Below are 14691 nucleotides of genomic sequence, written 5' to 3'. Positions count from 1 at the left end.
GTGATGTGTCTCAGTGGTCAAGAAGGTCCAACCAGGCTCACAAAAAACCCCACAGGGCCGTTCCCTGCTTTGGGTCTTCAGCTTGTCTTGCAGCTTAATGCACTCATGCCACCATGCTAAAATCCCCAGTGCATCTTCTCCCCTCTATCCATGCCCCTCAAAGCCACCCCCAGCATCAGCATCAACACTGTTACATTTTTTCTCCAAATCTCTTTCCTCCAGGCACCAGACAAGGTGCATTTTACACCACTTTATCTCCGTTATACATATGTCAGTGTTCCAAACTGTAGTTTAATTGGAGTCACATCACTGGCTGTAAGTTGGCTCTCTCGGGTCCTTTCCATGGAGGACATGCATTTTGCCTCAACCTTTTCTCTACCTCCCAGAAAAACCTGTCTCAGCCTTCCTTTGCAGAGGGGGCTGGGGCTTGCACATCCTGGCATACATATGTTGTGTGTACATATGGGATTTTTTCCCCCTTCTTGGTCCATTGAGTGTTACATCACATTTCACTCCCTTTGGTGCTCCTTCCACATGTGCTAGTTTGGATTTGTGGGTTGGAGTGGGAAGGAACCCCTCTATGGGCAAGATAAGAGGGAAAAAAAGGAAGAAAAAAACTAAAAAAACCTAAAAAGTAAAGAAAAGGTAGTTAATATTTGAGAGGAGGGCATTTAGGAGGAGAGAAAAACAAATCAAAGCTGGTGCCAGGCTGGAACTGGCAGCTGGTTGCCAGCACAGCAGGCTGAGAAGTTGGTGGTGGCAGCACTCAGTGCTGTGTTTGGGTTGCTTAAAAAAACTAAACCCTCCCTCCCTCACTATTCTGCCTCCGTTTTTCTCCCGGCCCCACAAGCAGGAGGAGGAATTCAGTTGCCAAATGCAGGCTTGCAGGAAGTTTGTATTTACAGCACTGCCAAGGGATGCAAACGGCGTGCGTCGTGCCCTGTGACACGTGTGTGTGCACATGCATGTGCGCCCGTGAGCACTGCTGCTCGCCCGCGCTTGGGCAGCTGTGAGCTGGATTGGACCTGCCAGGCACGGTGTGGGTGCAGTGGCTCTCTGTCCGAGGAGACACCAGCGCATTGGCAACCGTGGCACGATTTTTTTTGCTGATGTGAGGGGAGGGAGGTGGGAGGGCTGGGGAAGGAGGAGAAAGGGGGGGTGGAAGGTTGTAATGCTTGGCTGGAAAAATTTAGAGGAGTACAAAGGAGTGAGCGATGAAAGGGGCGGGGGGTGAGGGGGGGTAGGAGGCTGTGAACTGGCTGCTGTGGAGGTGGGAAGAGATTTATGTTTGCCAAGTGGGTTCGGCTGGGAGTGGGCTGGGAGGTGCAGGGTGCTGCAGGAGAGGCAGAAGGTGCCGTGGGGAGGCTGGCGGTCCCAGCAGCAAAGCAGCAGGGCTTTATTTTCTTCCTTTCTTTTCTCCTCCCTCCGCTGGGTGCTTGGAGGAGAAGGCAAGACAAAAAGCTGAACCGGTGCCAAGAAGGAGCTGCAACAACTCGAAAATGGCACTCTGCACCGCACTAATATTTCTAAGCTGGGCTGCGCTGGAGAGCAGCGAAACGTGCCAGGAATGAGAATGGCTGCGGCCGCGGGACCACCAGCTGGGCTCAGGGGTGTTCTCCCACCCCTCCGCTTCCCCTTTGCCTTTTAAATGTGGCACTCTTCTCTCCCATCATCCACCCCCAGTGATATTTAGGGCTTTTGGGAAAAAGAGGGGGCCCTTGCTGGCGAGCTGGGTTAGAGAGGGAGCAGAAGGGGAGCAGCCCCTTGCACCCCAGGGCTGGTGCAGCATGGGAAGCACCTGGCAGACATGCTCTGCTTGTAACTGGTCTTTAGCCCATGTGTGTCTGTTGCTATGCTCTCTGGAAAGGATTTTAAGCAGAGAAGGAGCAAGTGTGCTTATCCCCTCCTGCCATCTCCTTATTGGGGAGGTATTTTAATTTTTTTTAATATTCTTCCTAGGGAGGAAAAGAAGACTTGATTCCCAGGGAGTTTTCTGATTATTTTCCTGTTGCCACTCCTTCCCCTCCTTCTCGCTGTCCTCATCCTCTTCTCTCTGTACCCATAAGGCTGCTCTCGTGGCTCTGTATCCTGATGCAAGGTTACTTGTAGGACACGCAGATCTCTGCAAGGTGCAGCGTCGCCTGTGTCGGTGTTCTGTTCTCATTTGCTGGGGGACGAGACAACTTCCAGACAGTTCCACAGCTCAGCTGAACGGGTTAGTGCAGTGTTGGTGCTTGGTCGCAAAATCCCCTTCCTGCAAAGCCTGCCTGGATGAAACTAACAGAAAAAAAATCAAATAGGACTGAAACTTCAACAGCAATTCGTAAGGTTAATTTGCAAGGTATCAGCTGGAGTTTTACTGTGATTTTTGTCTGAAAGAAAAGATTTTGCCCTGTGTTTGTCCCCTATTCGCTTCATTCACAGGCTAGGAAAAGGTACACGAAAGGACCTTTTTTTTTAAAGATATTTTTTAAATTGTTAGCAGCACAAAAATGTTCTTGTAGTAGTCCAATAGTTGAAGCTGAATGTGAAGATCTTCCACCACACCCACACATATACTCCTCTATGGATTGTGCTGGCATTTGGACCTGAAGTTTTTGGTTAGCTTTACAGAAATTTTAGAGACTGTAGAAAGATAAAAACCTTGCCTTTAGGTTTGAAAATGGGTCCAGATCCTATTTTAAGAGCATTTAGTACTCATACAACCAGCAGGTCAAGTTCAAGGAGACCTTTCCAAAGCACAGGCAGAGACTCATTAACTTACTGTATCTCAGGAGCTTGTGGATTTTTGGGTTGTTAACATGGTCCTATTTGTAGTCCCAGGCATGGAATGATCCCTGTGACTTGTCCCTCATCTGAAAACCATCCCCTAGTGTACATCCAAACCACTTCAGATCTCACCTTTGGTTTCAGACACATGGGTCTGGTTTTGGGCTCAGGTAATTCTGCTCAGGTAGTGCCTTTTGGAAACACCATGATAAATAATGGGGAATTTAGGGAGAGTTAAATATATTTTCCAGACTGCTCTCCTCACCCTTTTCTTCTCACAGCTCCTCGCAGATCAATGGTCCTTTCTCAGCAGAGGATCAAAAGATCAGTCCCAAATTAATGCTGCTAGGAGGTGCACTAATTTCTGAGGTGGTGTTTGTAGGATTTGTGTGGAGTAGGACATCTGCAGCAGCCGCTTACTCTTCCTCCTCTCAGCTGTGCCTTGAACCACAGAAGCTCAACTTGAGCTTGCACAGAAGAGATGCTGTTTTCTCTTCTTGTGCTTTTCTCTTTGTCACAAGTGAGGAATATGTAGTACTTGGCTGAGGAAACCTTGGACAGGGTGAAGAAACCATGGCAAATGTCAACAAGAGGTTTGGCCAAGTCACTTGGAGTAATCTGTGTGCCATTGTACATTCCACCAGATCCCACCTGTTCTTTGTGAATAAAGTATACGCATAAAAATATGTGGGTTTATATACACGTGTTTGCTGTTTGCTTTTCAGTTGCCTCTTTTGACTTAATGAGATGTGTATTTAAGCTACTATCCTCACCAAGGGCACACACCATGCAGACGTTGCCTGAAATTCCCAGCAGTCCTTGCTGATGGTTTTCGTTGCAGCTGAACCTCTTTCTCTGGCCACAAACTCCTCTTTTTAATCTGAGATCCCTGACCATGGGATGCCAACCTACAAAAGTGAATGCCAGGAGCTGGGATTAAAGCCCACATCAAAGTGAGCAGAGAAGACCCTGGCGGCTGTCCTAACCTGCCATGCACCTGCACAGAGCATGGCTCACGCTTTTACATGTGGAGCCAGCTTGTGTTTACTACTGATTTAAACCTCTTAATACTTTGGTTACCAAAAAGCAATTCGCAGCAGATTTATAGGGAGAATCCCCAAAATACGGACAAATATTAATGTAGACCAGTGGCATCCATGTGCACAAAGTAGCAATGTGGCATTAGTTATTCAGGAAGATAAACTGAGGACAGTGAATGAAGAGACCTTCTTAAACCTTTATATTTCAGAATGCAGACCTCTCTCATTTCCTCAATATCTTGACAACGCTCTGGAGTAAGGGACCTCATCCTTCTTGGAACACAAATGTTACTCTTGTGCTTTCCAAGTGGTCCAAGTAAGCCATCCGAGTGGCTTGGTCATACCCCCAAGGAGTATTGCAAGGCATTGACAAGGCAGCTGAATGTCTTTGTCTTTATTTCTTTCTGTATCAAAGGAGTGTCTGTGGACGTATTTCCCTGAATCACCATATCTCATGAATCACAAGTTGCTTCCTTCAAATCCCTCATCTTTTTAACACTTTATAATGAGAAATGTTGCCTGCTTGGAGTTGTTAAAAGATGACCTGTGTCATGTCTAGAAGGGTTAATCCAGAGGACTCTTTCAAGGCTATCTTCCACCCCTTCTCCCCACACCTTCCCCACTCTCAGTCGTTTATTGTTTTGGACCGGTAACCTCACATTTCTGTAATCTAAATGTGCAAATGCTTTGCAGTCACGGTCCAGTAGCTGGGTTAATCTCAGACCCCTGGAGTGGCAGATGGCTGATTTGTTGCTGATTCCAGTTACAGAGAATCGTGCCACCTATTATCTTTGCACAGGCTGCTGCTTAAAAGGATGCCTTGGGCAAAATCAGGGAAAAGCAAAGCAAAGAAAACACTCTATGATCTGCATCACTACAGGTGAAAATGTAAAATATTTCACCTTTGTGTGAAGGGCTCAAGAGGTGGGCAAAGAGGGGAGAGGAAGCAGGAGGGGAAGAAGGGGAGAGGAAGATCTCATTTTCATACCAGAAGTACAGAAGCACAGGGCAGAGTGGGTATGCCACAGTCATGATGTTGAATCACAAGCACTTACCCTGTTTTAAACGGTTTTGCAATGTGGTAATCCTTGGCTTCAGCTCCCTGCTTTAAATCTTAAACAAAGCATGTAGGCTGGCATCTTGTGACATCTTCCTGTTCTTCCCAAGCCTTTCCAACACAGGTTGTCATAGGAATCCATGACACCACTCCCTGCCATTCTGGGTCATTGCACAGCCAGCAGCTGCTGGGGAAAGCTGTGATGGCCTTGTGGTGCTGCCCTGCTTACCAGGGCTACTTGGGAGGAGAAACCTACACATCTGGTGGGTTAAGGAGAAGCTTGGGGAACCTTTCAAAACAAAGTGGGGCCGAGGATGAACCCCAGCACCGGGTGCTCAGAGGGCCCCATCTGGCAAGCGGTGGTGGGCATGTAGAATGATGTAATGAAATGGAGAAGCAGAGCAAATCTTTGGATGTTTGAGACCATTTTCTGCACAGTCATTCCCACAATCAAGGTTTTCTCTTTTCTCTTTGCTCTGGGAAATGCTACAGAGTCAGATGAAGAATTTGGGAAGAGAGTGTGGGTTCCCTGTGCAGAGTCCACTGACGAAATCTGTGAACAAGGTAAGAACAAGGGGTTATGGCTGTGAAAGTTTTTGTTTCTTCCTTTTCCCCTTCCAAAACCATTATTGCAGTGTTAGTCATGAAATTTAAGATGTGCATAACACAGAAACTAATATTCCAAGTGCTAAAGAGTCTAAAAAGATCAAGCTAAATAGGGCTTCTTTTTAATGTATGCCATTATGATGGTTTGGGTTTTAGAACAGTTTGTATTGTATCCAAATGATCTATGTGTGAATAATTGTTACCAACCTCCTGACACCAGGACCTAATTAGGAAGTAAGAGCCTTAAATAGGCCATTTGCGTAGTGAGCTTCCATATGTCTCCTTGCGCAATTTACTTGCTTCACTCCATTGAGATATAATGAGAATGAAACTCCTAGAACTGCCTTTGACGCTGAGGCTCTCCTCTTCATCTCCTCTGCAGTTACAGCCCACTATTAAGAAGATAATATCTATTTCCCTTTGTTCAGAAAGAAAAAGCTATTGTACTGCCACTCTTATTTCAGATTGCCCAAGTTTCTCTATTTCGGAGTTTCCATTGGAAATAGAATTAGAAATGCCAAAACAACTTGCAGCCTAAGAAAAATGTAATGCTGTCAGAGAAAGCACAAAGAAGGTTAGGATAGGGTGATCTTCATGGGATAGTACCTACCGTATCTACCTCAAAACTGTGCTGAAAAGCAATATGTGGTATTTCAGTCAATGTACAGATGCAATTTGAGGAACTCTATGTATAGATGCAACTTGAAGAGCACTGTATTGGTTCTGTTTGGCTTTCTTCCTGCTACAATGTGAGGAAAGGGGAAAGGCTGGTACAAGGCTGCCTGAGTTTTGTCTTAGTTTTGAATATTTAGCTTAGTCTGGACCAACATGTTCTCTGGGGCTCTCTGTTTGTTATGTTGTAGAGCATGTTCTTTCAATATGGTTAGAGAAGATATCCTTTATTACTAAACACGTGGTACATGCATGACTCCATCCCATGCTTCAAGTGTCCTCTTCATTCTTTTACTCCCATCAGCCCAAAGTCAACAAAACTTAAACATATGATTGAGTACCATTTTCTATTGGGACAAACTTCAATGAGTGCTCAAGGTTTTGGGTTCTTTTCCCTCCTAAATCAAGGTTTTACTTAGTTCCCCTATGAAAGACAGTTCCACTTGCAATGATTTTGTTTATGATAATTCCCTTCCAGGAATTGTCATTGCCTTCCAGAGGGAGGTTAGTGCTGGTCCCCTTGCAGTGATAATTATAATCAGACCTGTCAGCCTTCACACAGTCTGCGCTTATCACTTGCATTTAGGAGGATTTTTCCTGAAGCCTATTACCAGTGCTGCTTCTTAGGGAAAAATAGTCATGATTTTTTCTGCTAATCTTTGATGACTCTCAGCTTTGAAAGCATGGAGAAGAGCAAAATGACTGCCAGTTGCGGTTAAATAAACTGTCTGTTGGTCCTGGTGTAGAGCTCTGCATCTGGAGAGCCAAGGAGCAGGTGGGTAGTCTAGGAAATGCTGAGGGGCTTAATTTGCTTGTGACAACTCTTCAGGTGTGTTGGAGATGCAAAACAGTGCTTTTTCCAACGGTAGTGCTCACAGAAACTAGCTCTGCAGACCCACTAGGCAAGGGCTTCAGGTGGCAGGCGTTTGATGGCAGTGGTACCTTCTCTCTCTGCTGTTTTGGGCAGCGGTCTGTGTTTTTGCCTGTGTTCAACCACTTGAATGCAGGATGGCCAGAGAATTAGCTGCAGTCAGTGTTGGAGATGATGGCTGACATCCAGGCATGGGTGCAGTGCAAGAGAGATGGACCCATTGCCACCAGCACATCACAGTACAGCCATGACCAACTGGACAATGTGGTGGTGGTGGGAGGGATGTGGTTCAGTGTTTTATTCATCGCAGGATGTTTGAAAATTGTCCACTCTAGTGTTATTCACACATCTCCCCATTTACTAGATTCCCGCTCGTTTTCACTCCATTATTCTTACTGATATGCTAATAAAGCCCATTTCCCTGGCTTTTGCTTTTTGCTAACTTAAAAAAAGTAAATTTTACATTTCTTTAGTCTAAATGAGTGATGTATCTTTCAGTCCCTCCTATGTTATCATTATGCTCTTTGTAATGTTCTCAGAGATCTGGGTCACTTGATTTTGGCAGAATTTGAGGATGCTTAGCATCTCACAGCTTTTGTAGAAATGGAAATGGTGGGAGAGTGGGGACTCCTGCATTCTCTGCAGTTATATATTTACAATGTGCAGGGATATGATTTGCCTTTGTTTTATTTAAATTCACTGTGAACTAGAGATTTATTTATCAGGTGTCACTCCCTGAAGGAAGATAAATGTCATACAGCGAAGACTTCATCTATTATACAAACAGATCTGAAGGCTTTGCTGCTGCATGCCTCTGCCTGCTGCATGGAGTAAAACGCCTTTGGCTGAACAGAGACAGAGTGATACTGAGTGGTTGCATCTGATGACCTTTTGATCAGCTGAGATCTCAAGCCATATTAGTGGACAGATTATGATGTGATGGAAAGAGGGCCAAGAATAGCCTTTTTATCATGAGATCCTTCCTGTGAATATCCTTCTTTGGTATATTCAGGTGGTTAATCACCAGGGCCAGGACAATAATTTGAAAACAAGGGAGTGAAATACTAGTACAGACAATCCAAATATGCTCGGGTTTGCCAACAGCAGTTGGATATTACAGCTTACAGTTTCTCCCTGATATTCTCCTACCCTCCTGTTTCTACCAAGGCTGTGGGTGACCTTGCAATATTTCCGATCACTAATAACCCCATTTTGGCAGAAAGATCTACACAAAATGGGCCCCGAGTCCTTGGACCACAGGGGAGCTGCAGTCCCCAAACTGAAAGTATGCACATGGTGAATACGCAAAGGGAAACATTCACATGGAAGTGTCTCTGTGTTGTTCCTTGAGATAGTAACAGTGATACTTAAACTTATTTCAACACTCTTTAGAAAAAAAAGAAATACAAGTTTTAAAAAATGCACAGCCCTGATAGTATTTTCCTTTTTTGTGGAGCCAAACACAAACAAGAACAACTTTTACATTGACCTTACCTACTGGCCTGTGCAGGATTACTCCTTAAACTTCGCTGTAGGTTTAAATTAGCCTCCTTTTTATCTTAATGGCCTATATGAATCTTCGGCCTTCTTGATAATTGGGCATAAAGGAACTCTTGTCCATGTCTGACTCTGCACATCAGTCATGATTATGCCACAGTTTGATCTGGCTGCTACGATCACTTTTAGAAGGAAGGGAGGATGGACACATGTTTGTGAAGTCTGATGTAAATGCGTGTGGGTCTGTCTGAGCACGAGCGCATGCCCAGGCGGCCCGTGCTGGTTATGGACACCGTAGCATGGCCCTGTACACACTAGCACACGGGTATCCAAACTGTACACATTTTGTACATCTTGAAGCCAAATAAGCTGCTCGTTTTCATGATAGGAAGAGGGAGAAGGGCTGGCAGTGTGCGAATACCAAACTGCTATCAGTGTAATGGGAATGCTGATGCACCAGGTCTGGAGAACAATAGCTGCCACAGCCCTGTGGAAACTCTTTGAAAATGAGAAGGTTATGGAGGTGGAGGAAATGCACAGCAGGACACTGTCTCCTCTCATCTCCCCCAGCCTCTTCAATCAGGTGCCTGCTGGGCTTCCTACTCCTCCTGCCTTTTGCACTAGATCATAGGATCATAAGGTATTAGATTCTCCTGGCACTAAGTTATCTGCCATCCTCCTGGCACTGTAGCTTCCTCAGTCAGGGAGTCACTGTGAAATGTTGAGGCTGTGAGCCCACATGGTGCTTTTAGCTGCAGCTGCCAGGGCCACAGAGGTGTCCAAATAGGAGCTACGAGGAGGAACCAGCTGCCTGACACAATTCTCCACCACCTTCTCTTTGGGAAAAGCAGACACTGTGAAGGGTGGGTGGCAGCCTTGGTGCTGCCGGTTCACCAAGGAAGTGCCATTGCCAAAACATAGACAGCTCATTATAACAAGGTGCTTCTTCTCAAGCTCCATCGGCAAACCACGAGTCAGTTGCTGAAGAGATGATACCCATGGACAAGAGTTGTAAGCATCAGGAGTGAAACCATAAGCTTCTGATGACAGTTTTGAAACCACTCTGTTGAGAAGGCTTTGTGGTATGTGTGGTGAAGAGGCTGTAGGCACAAAATGTTTCCACTGCCTCCCTCCACTGCCTTGTAGTGCTTGCGTCCTTGTGGGGTATAGGAGGGTGCAACACCATACCAAGATCTTTCTTCTTGGTGTGGGACTGCGTTAGTGCTGCTGTGCCCTCTGCCAGATGGTGCCTGCCCTGATATAGTCAGTTCTTCTCAAAGTAAAGTGCTCGCATTCATCTTGTACCTCAGAGTGACCCATGTAAACAGACTCACTTTGCCGTGGGCAGCTCAGCACAGAAATTCCTATGGGACATCTTATGGTCCTCCAGTGTAGCATGATTAGAGCATATAGCAAGTGCTTGAGGTGGGATGCTTTTTTTGGGGTATGCAATTTAAAGTGGCAAATATTGAAGGTGTAGTATTAGACAGGTGACAGTGGCGTAGGATGGGAAAAAGAGGAGAGTAGTTTTGTTTGTGAAGTTAGGCTGCCCAGGTATAACATCTATGTCATTTTAAAAACATAACCTCTTGCTTCTTGCAATTATTCTTAGAATGCAGACAGCAATAATCTACAGTTTCCCACTGAGTAAGAGCGATATCATGAACCAGCAAAAAAATTGTTGCTATAATAAAACTTAGAGCCATACAACTCCCTTCTCCCCACTGGAAAGAGGTGATCTTGTGCAGGAAAAGGTGAATAAGAACATGTGCCATACCAATGTCTTCAGCTGCATGTGGCTTAAGCAAGTTAAGCAGTGTCTGGGAACGTCGCTTGGCATGGGAGTGTGCCTGGATATACTCAAAATACTAGAACAGTGTTTGGCATGCTTTTGGTCCACAACAACTAGCAAACTCCTAAATCATTCCTAAGTATGGATCAGGGTTCATCCCAGTGATGTTTGCATTTAGCTGCTGTGTTAGAGAAGCTAAGATATGGTTGCAAGGAGAGATACAAACCATTCTGTGCCAGTTGGCCTCAATGCCTGGGAATATTTCTGGGCACATTTAATTTACTAGTGGCTGAGGCTCAGGCCCAGCTGAGAAACTGGACTCAATCATCCTAAACTCCATTTGTCAGTAGTGGGAGAAAGAGGGCAGCCACCATCAGAGGCTGTCAGCCTCCCTTGGTTCTCACCTCTCCAAATCGTAGATGGCAGCTAAGGCAGCTAAGCCTACAGGGTTCAACACACTGACTGCAGAGAAGAGACTATTTTATCCCAGAAAAAGGCTATGTATAGTACAGGTGCATTTCCTGCATATTTACTAGTCACCTCCCCTCCCCCTCTGAGCTCATATTAAAAGACTTTTAAGCCTTTCAGTTGTTCTGTCCTGCAACACTAAGTGTCTTAAGTTATTTTTCTTCACAGAAAACATTTTTTTCTCCCTTACCATAGGAAGGCTCCTTTTTCAATAGGTTCCAGTTTTAAGACTAGCATTTTGTACAGTTTTCTTTTGATGGTTTGGTGGCTGATAGTTGAATGTGTCCATAGAAGACAATCGTAGACCTATATATAATAAAATAGCTCATGGAAGGATATAGCATTATGTCTTTCAAATATTAGTAAACCCTTTGTTTGATAAGGAAAGTTTTGTTTTGAGTTTCCCTATCCAAATATATATATACACAAACACACTTTTTCGCACTGAATCAAAAACCTCGGTGAAAAAAATAACTTTGGCTCGACTACTGCAACCGAAGTGTAATGTTTCATTCTCTTTTCTTTCATTGAAATCTATTCATACGCAAGGTGATCTGATATAATGCATGTTTAAGCATATCAAACAAACCAGTTTCCCTTCAAGCATACCTCAAGTATTGGGGACACAATGGGGACAAAATAATTGATGTAATTTGGCACATATTTGGAAACATGACCTTAGTCTGCAGGTTTCAGTGAAGAAGGTATTTTCTCCAGGTATTTCAGTAAGCCAGATAGGTAAATTATATTTTTGACATGGCAAAGATGTTCCATTTTAAACAAAGGAAGCGATATCCCAGCTGTGTCACTGAAACTCAATGCCTTCTATTACTTGTTAACAGCAGCACATTTATTGTTTCAGTGTCCGAGTTTGCTATCAAGTATCAATGCACTGCTACATACCAAATAATCAATAGCTCCGTCAGTTGAGTATGCCATGGAAATACAATAGTACTGTTAATATTGATCCACACAGCAGAAATCAAGGCACCAAACTTTGCAGGCATTACTTGTTAGCAGCCTGGGTTTTTTTTGCAGAGCAACCAACTTGAAAATCGCTATGGCATGCTATCTCACAGGGACTGACGTTTTCTGCACACCCTCCTTCCATGCATAATAAAAAGCATGAACATAAACACAAGGGTATCAGTGCACACACGACCTGTAGATATGGTGCATACTGTTTCATTTCAGCCTTCTGTGGTTTCTGGGTGCAGCAAACCAGCTGCAAAGAGCACTGGCAAAATCAAACTGCATCAGCTCTGGTACCCTCCTCTAATGGTGCAGAGCAGCAGTTTGGCTGGCCAAACTAATCAGCATCCCAGTATGCTCTTCTTCACAGGAAGAGTGAAATGTGTTGTGGATGGGTGGCTTGAGACATCCAGCAGCCTCCTCCAAGCATCATGAGCAATGTCGTTTAACGACGGCTTGCGTGGTTTGCTTGTGGAGGTGACTTCAGGCTCAAGTTATCGCCTGAGAGGAAAAAAGCCCTGCAACACTGAGGTGTGCCGGCAGTGTCAAGAGCATCTGTTCTTTGCTATCTTGCCCCCCCAGACTGACAGGTTGCCTTGGCAGGAAGAAAATGCAGTGCTCCCCATTCCCACTTGTGCTTTCACACACCCCCCTGTGAGTTTGGCGGTCTTTGCTGGATCTGTAATGGCTTTGCAATGAAGCTGTGAATGAAAGTTTGGCAGATTGAATTTACAATTGTCAGTCTTCCTAGAAGCGGCCCAGAATTTCATTAACTAAGATATAGGCATGATTTCCTATAAGCTCTTTTCAGATTTTACTAGATGCAGATACATTAAATCCTTATTTTGCCTATGTGCAACCAAAATTAGTTTGCACAGTACCCTTCATATAAGAATACTATAGTTCTGGTATCTTCTACTTGAGCAGCAGCTGAACTATAGGATGATATTCTCACTGATAGTGTTTCTTTAATAAGTGGCTTTACTTCAATAATAAGAGTGCTGAGGAGAAAGTAACCTGGACGTGAGCAGAGCATAAGCTTGGTGAGGATAAAGGAGGAGATGTAGACATCTGGGAGAAGGAAGTGGCTCCACCATGGCACCATGGCTGGGAAAGGCGCAGGACAAAGGAGAAAGGGTAAAAACAGGAGCCTCAGATGTCCGGAAGCAGTTCATGAAAGCCCCTACTGAGGTGAGGGAGGAAAATAACTTTCCTAACACATGCCTTAGGAAGAGGGAATCAGGAGACATGGTACCCTCTGCAGTGCCTCCCTGCCCTCATCAGGAAGGTGGCCTCATCTTTGATTCAGCGTAGTCAGGGCTTGCTGTGCTTGCAGACAGTATCAGGCAGAAGGGTAAGGTATGAACGGAGGAGGCTGCTAGTAACGATGAGCCCACTGCACAAAGGCCATTGGAATCATTGTGGAGACACCCAGAGGCTCCTTTTTCTTCAGGTCATTCCTGTCATAGGTCATATGGCAGAAGGAGGAGCAGCACACGTGCCCATGTGGCTCCTGATGTAGAGCCATCAGAACCTTGACTCATTCTGCTAACATGGTCACACACTCAGCTGTCCTGCAGGGTCTGAGAAACTTCTCACAACATACGGAGGAGCACAACTAATGGTGGCCAGGGTCCTCCCCTGGGCAGGAGGCATGTGTGCAGCAGGGTGTCAGTCTTAAGGGTTGTTTTTTTTTATGGTGTAACCTGCTTAGTTTTATCTTCCAGGTGACCTTCATCCATATCGTCAGAGGTCCCCTTGCTGCCAAGGAGCAAATTTATCACCCTGATCCTTCATCTGAGAGCTTCAGCAAGCCACTTAGCACTTGGGAAATGAAGCTCGAGACAATGTCTTGGGAAATCTATGTGAGGAACAAGAGATGTGTTATCTCTTCCTGGGAGGAAGCAAGGTCAGGTCTGATGTGCTCAGAGCAGTCTCAGTTGCAGGGGAGAGGCAATGCAACGCTCTGTATCTACTGGCATTTGCTAAGACTTGACTTCATATCAAAGATTACATTTCTATGTTTTTTCAGAGGGGGGAATCAAAAATTCAGACAGCCAGGAGCAGGTATGAGTTATAGCTCAGGGTTCTGTGTAAGAACATGGAGTTAGAGCTGAAGTTGTCGTAAGTTGTGGCTGTTTAGTATCAACGAAAGGAGGTGATGCTGTGCTTGCATGTTCTTCAAAATATTTCTCCCTCCAGCAGTATCACCTCTTCTCTGTAAAGCCTCAGCAGCCTACTTCAGCTGTTTCAACTGAAACCACAAATGATGTCATTACATTTTTTTTCAATGGATGGTGTGTGAATGGCCATATCTGCCCTTATCTCCTCCTTTAGATAAAATGCCTCAAAATGCCAGCATTGAAGTTCAGAGGTCATTGGTGACCTCAAAATCCTCTCCAATTGCCTTGGATCAAAATCAAATTAAATAAAAATCAATGTGACAGTCAAGAGGCCAAGATACCAAAAATGATGGGTCCAATGCAAGCAGCTTGCTGGTTTCAGAGTGGTTTTGGCAGCCATTTGCTTGCTTGAATTTGAGGATGTGACGCTTTTAAAAGCAAGAGAAAAGTACACATTGTCGACCACAGTCTTCAGATATTTTACTTGATAACAGGTTTCTCTTTTTTGTGCCCATTTTCTCGCAGCCTCAAGAATGTCCTGTTTTGCAATCATACTGTCAGCAGGTGTTTCTGGCACTGAAATACTATGATGTGTAATTCTCTAGTTAAAAAAAATATCTTTCAAAACCTCAAAACATTCTTTCCTCACCTCTCTTAATGAATGAGGAACAGAATAGAGTGTGTTATTAAAACTTAATAACCACTCATTTATTTATGGGTTAATGATTGGCCCTTTTTAGCTAAAAAGATACATTTTTTTTTCACGCTACTCCCATTTCAACTCTGTGGTCTCAGCCTTGTCTTGTGCAAAAAAGAAACCAGTC

General features: G+C 44.6%; 1 protein-coding gene across 5 annotated transcripts in view; it reads left to right on the top strand.

The window, feature by feature from the left end:
* Window positions 1–14691, top strand: part of SETBP1 (SET binding protein 1) — a 267333-nt gene that overhangs the window by 115800 nt on the left and 136842 nt on the right. For 4 of the 5 annotated variants that reach the window (XM_064439310.1, XM_064439306.1, XM_064439308.1 and 1 more), the window contains one exon: window positions 5359–5430. The exons of the other annotated variant lie outside the window; for it this stretch is intronic. In XM_064439310.1, coding sequence (XP_064295380.1) covers window positions 5359–5430 — 72 coding nt within the window. The remainder of the gene's footprint in view (window positions 1–5358; window positions 5431–14691) is intronic. 5 annotated transcript variants of the gene reach the window in all.

The sequence above is a fragment of the Phalacrocorax carbo genome, chromosome Z (assembly GCF_963921805.1).
Source record: "Phalacrocorax carbo chromosome Z, bPhaCar2.1, whole genome shotgun sequence".
Taxonomy (NCBI): domain Eukaryota; kingdom Metazoa; phylum Chordata; class Aves; order Suliformes; family Phalacrocoracidae; genus Phalacrocorax; species Phalacrocorax carbo.
The sequence above is the reverse complement of the archived record's forward strand: the minus strand, read 5'-3'. Positions and strand labels throughout refer to the sequence as shown.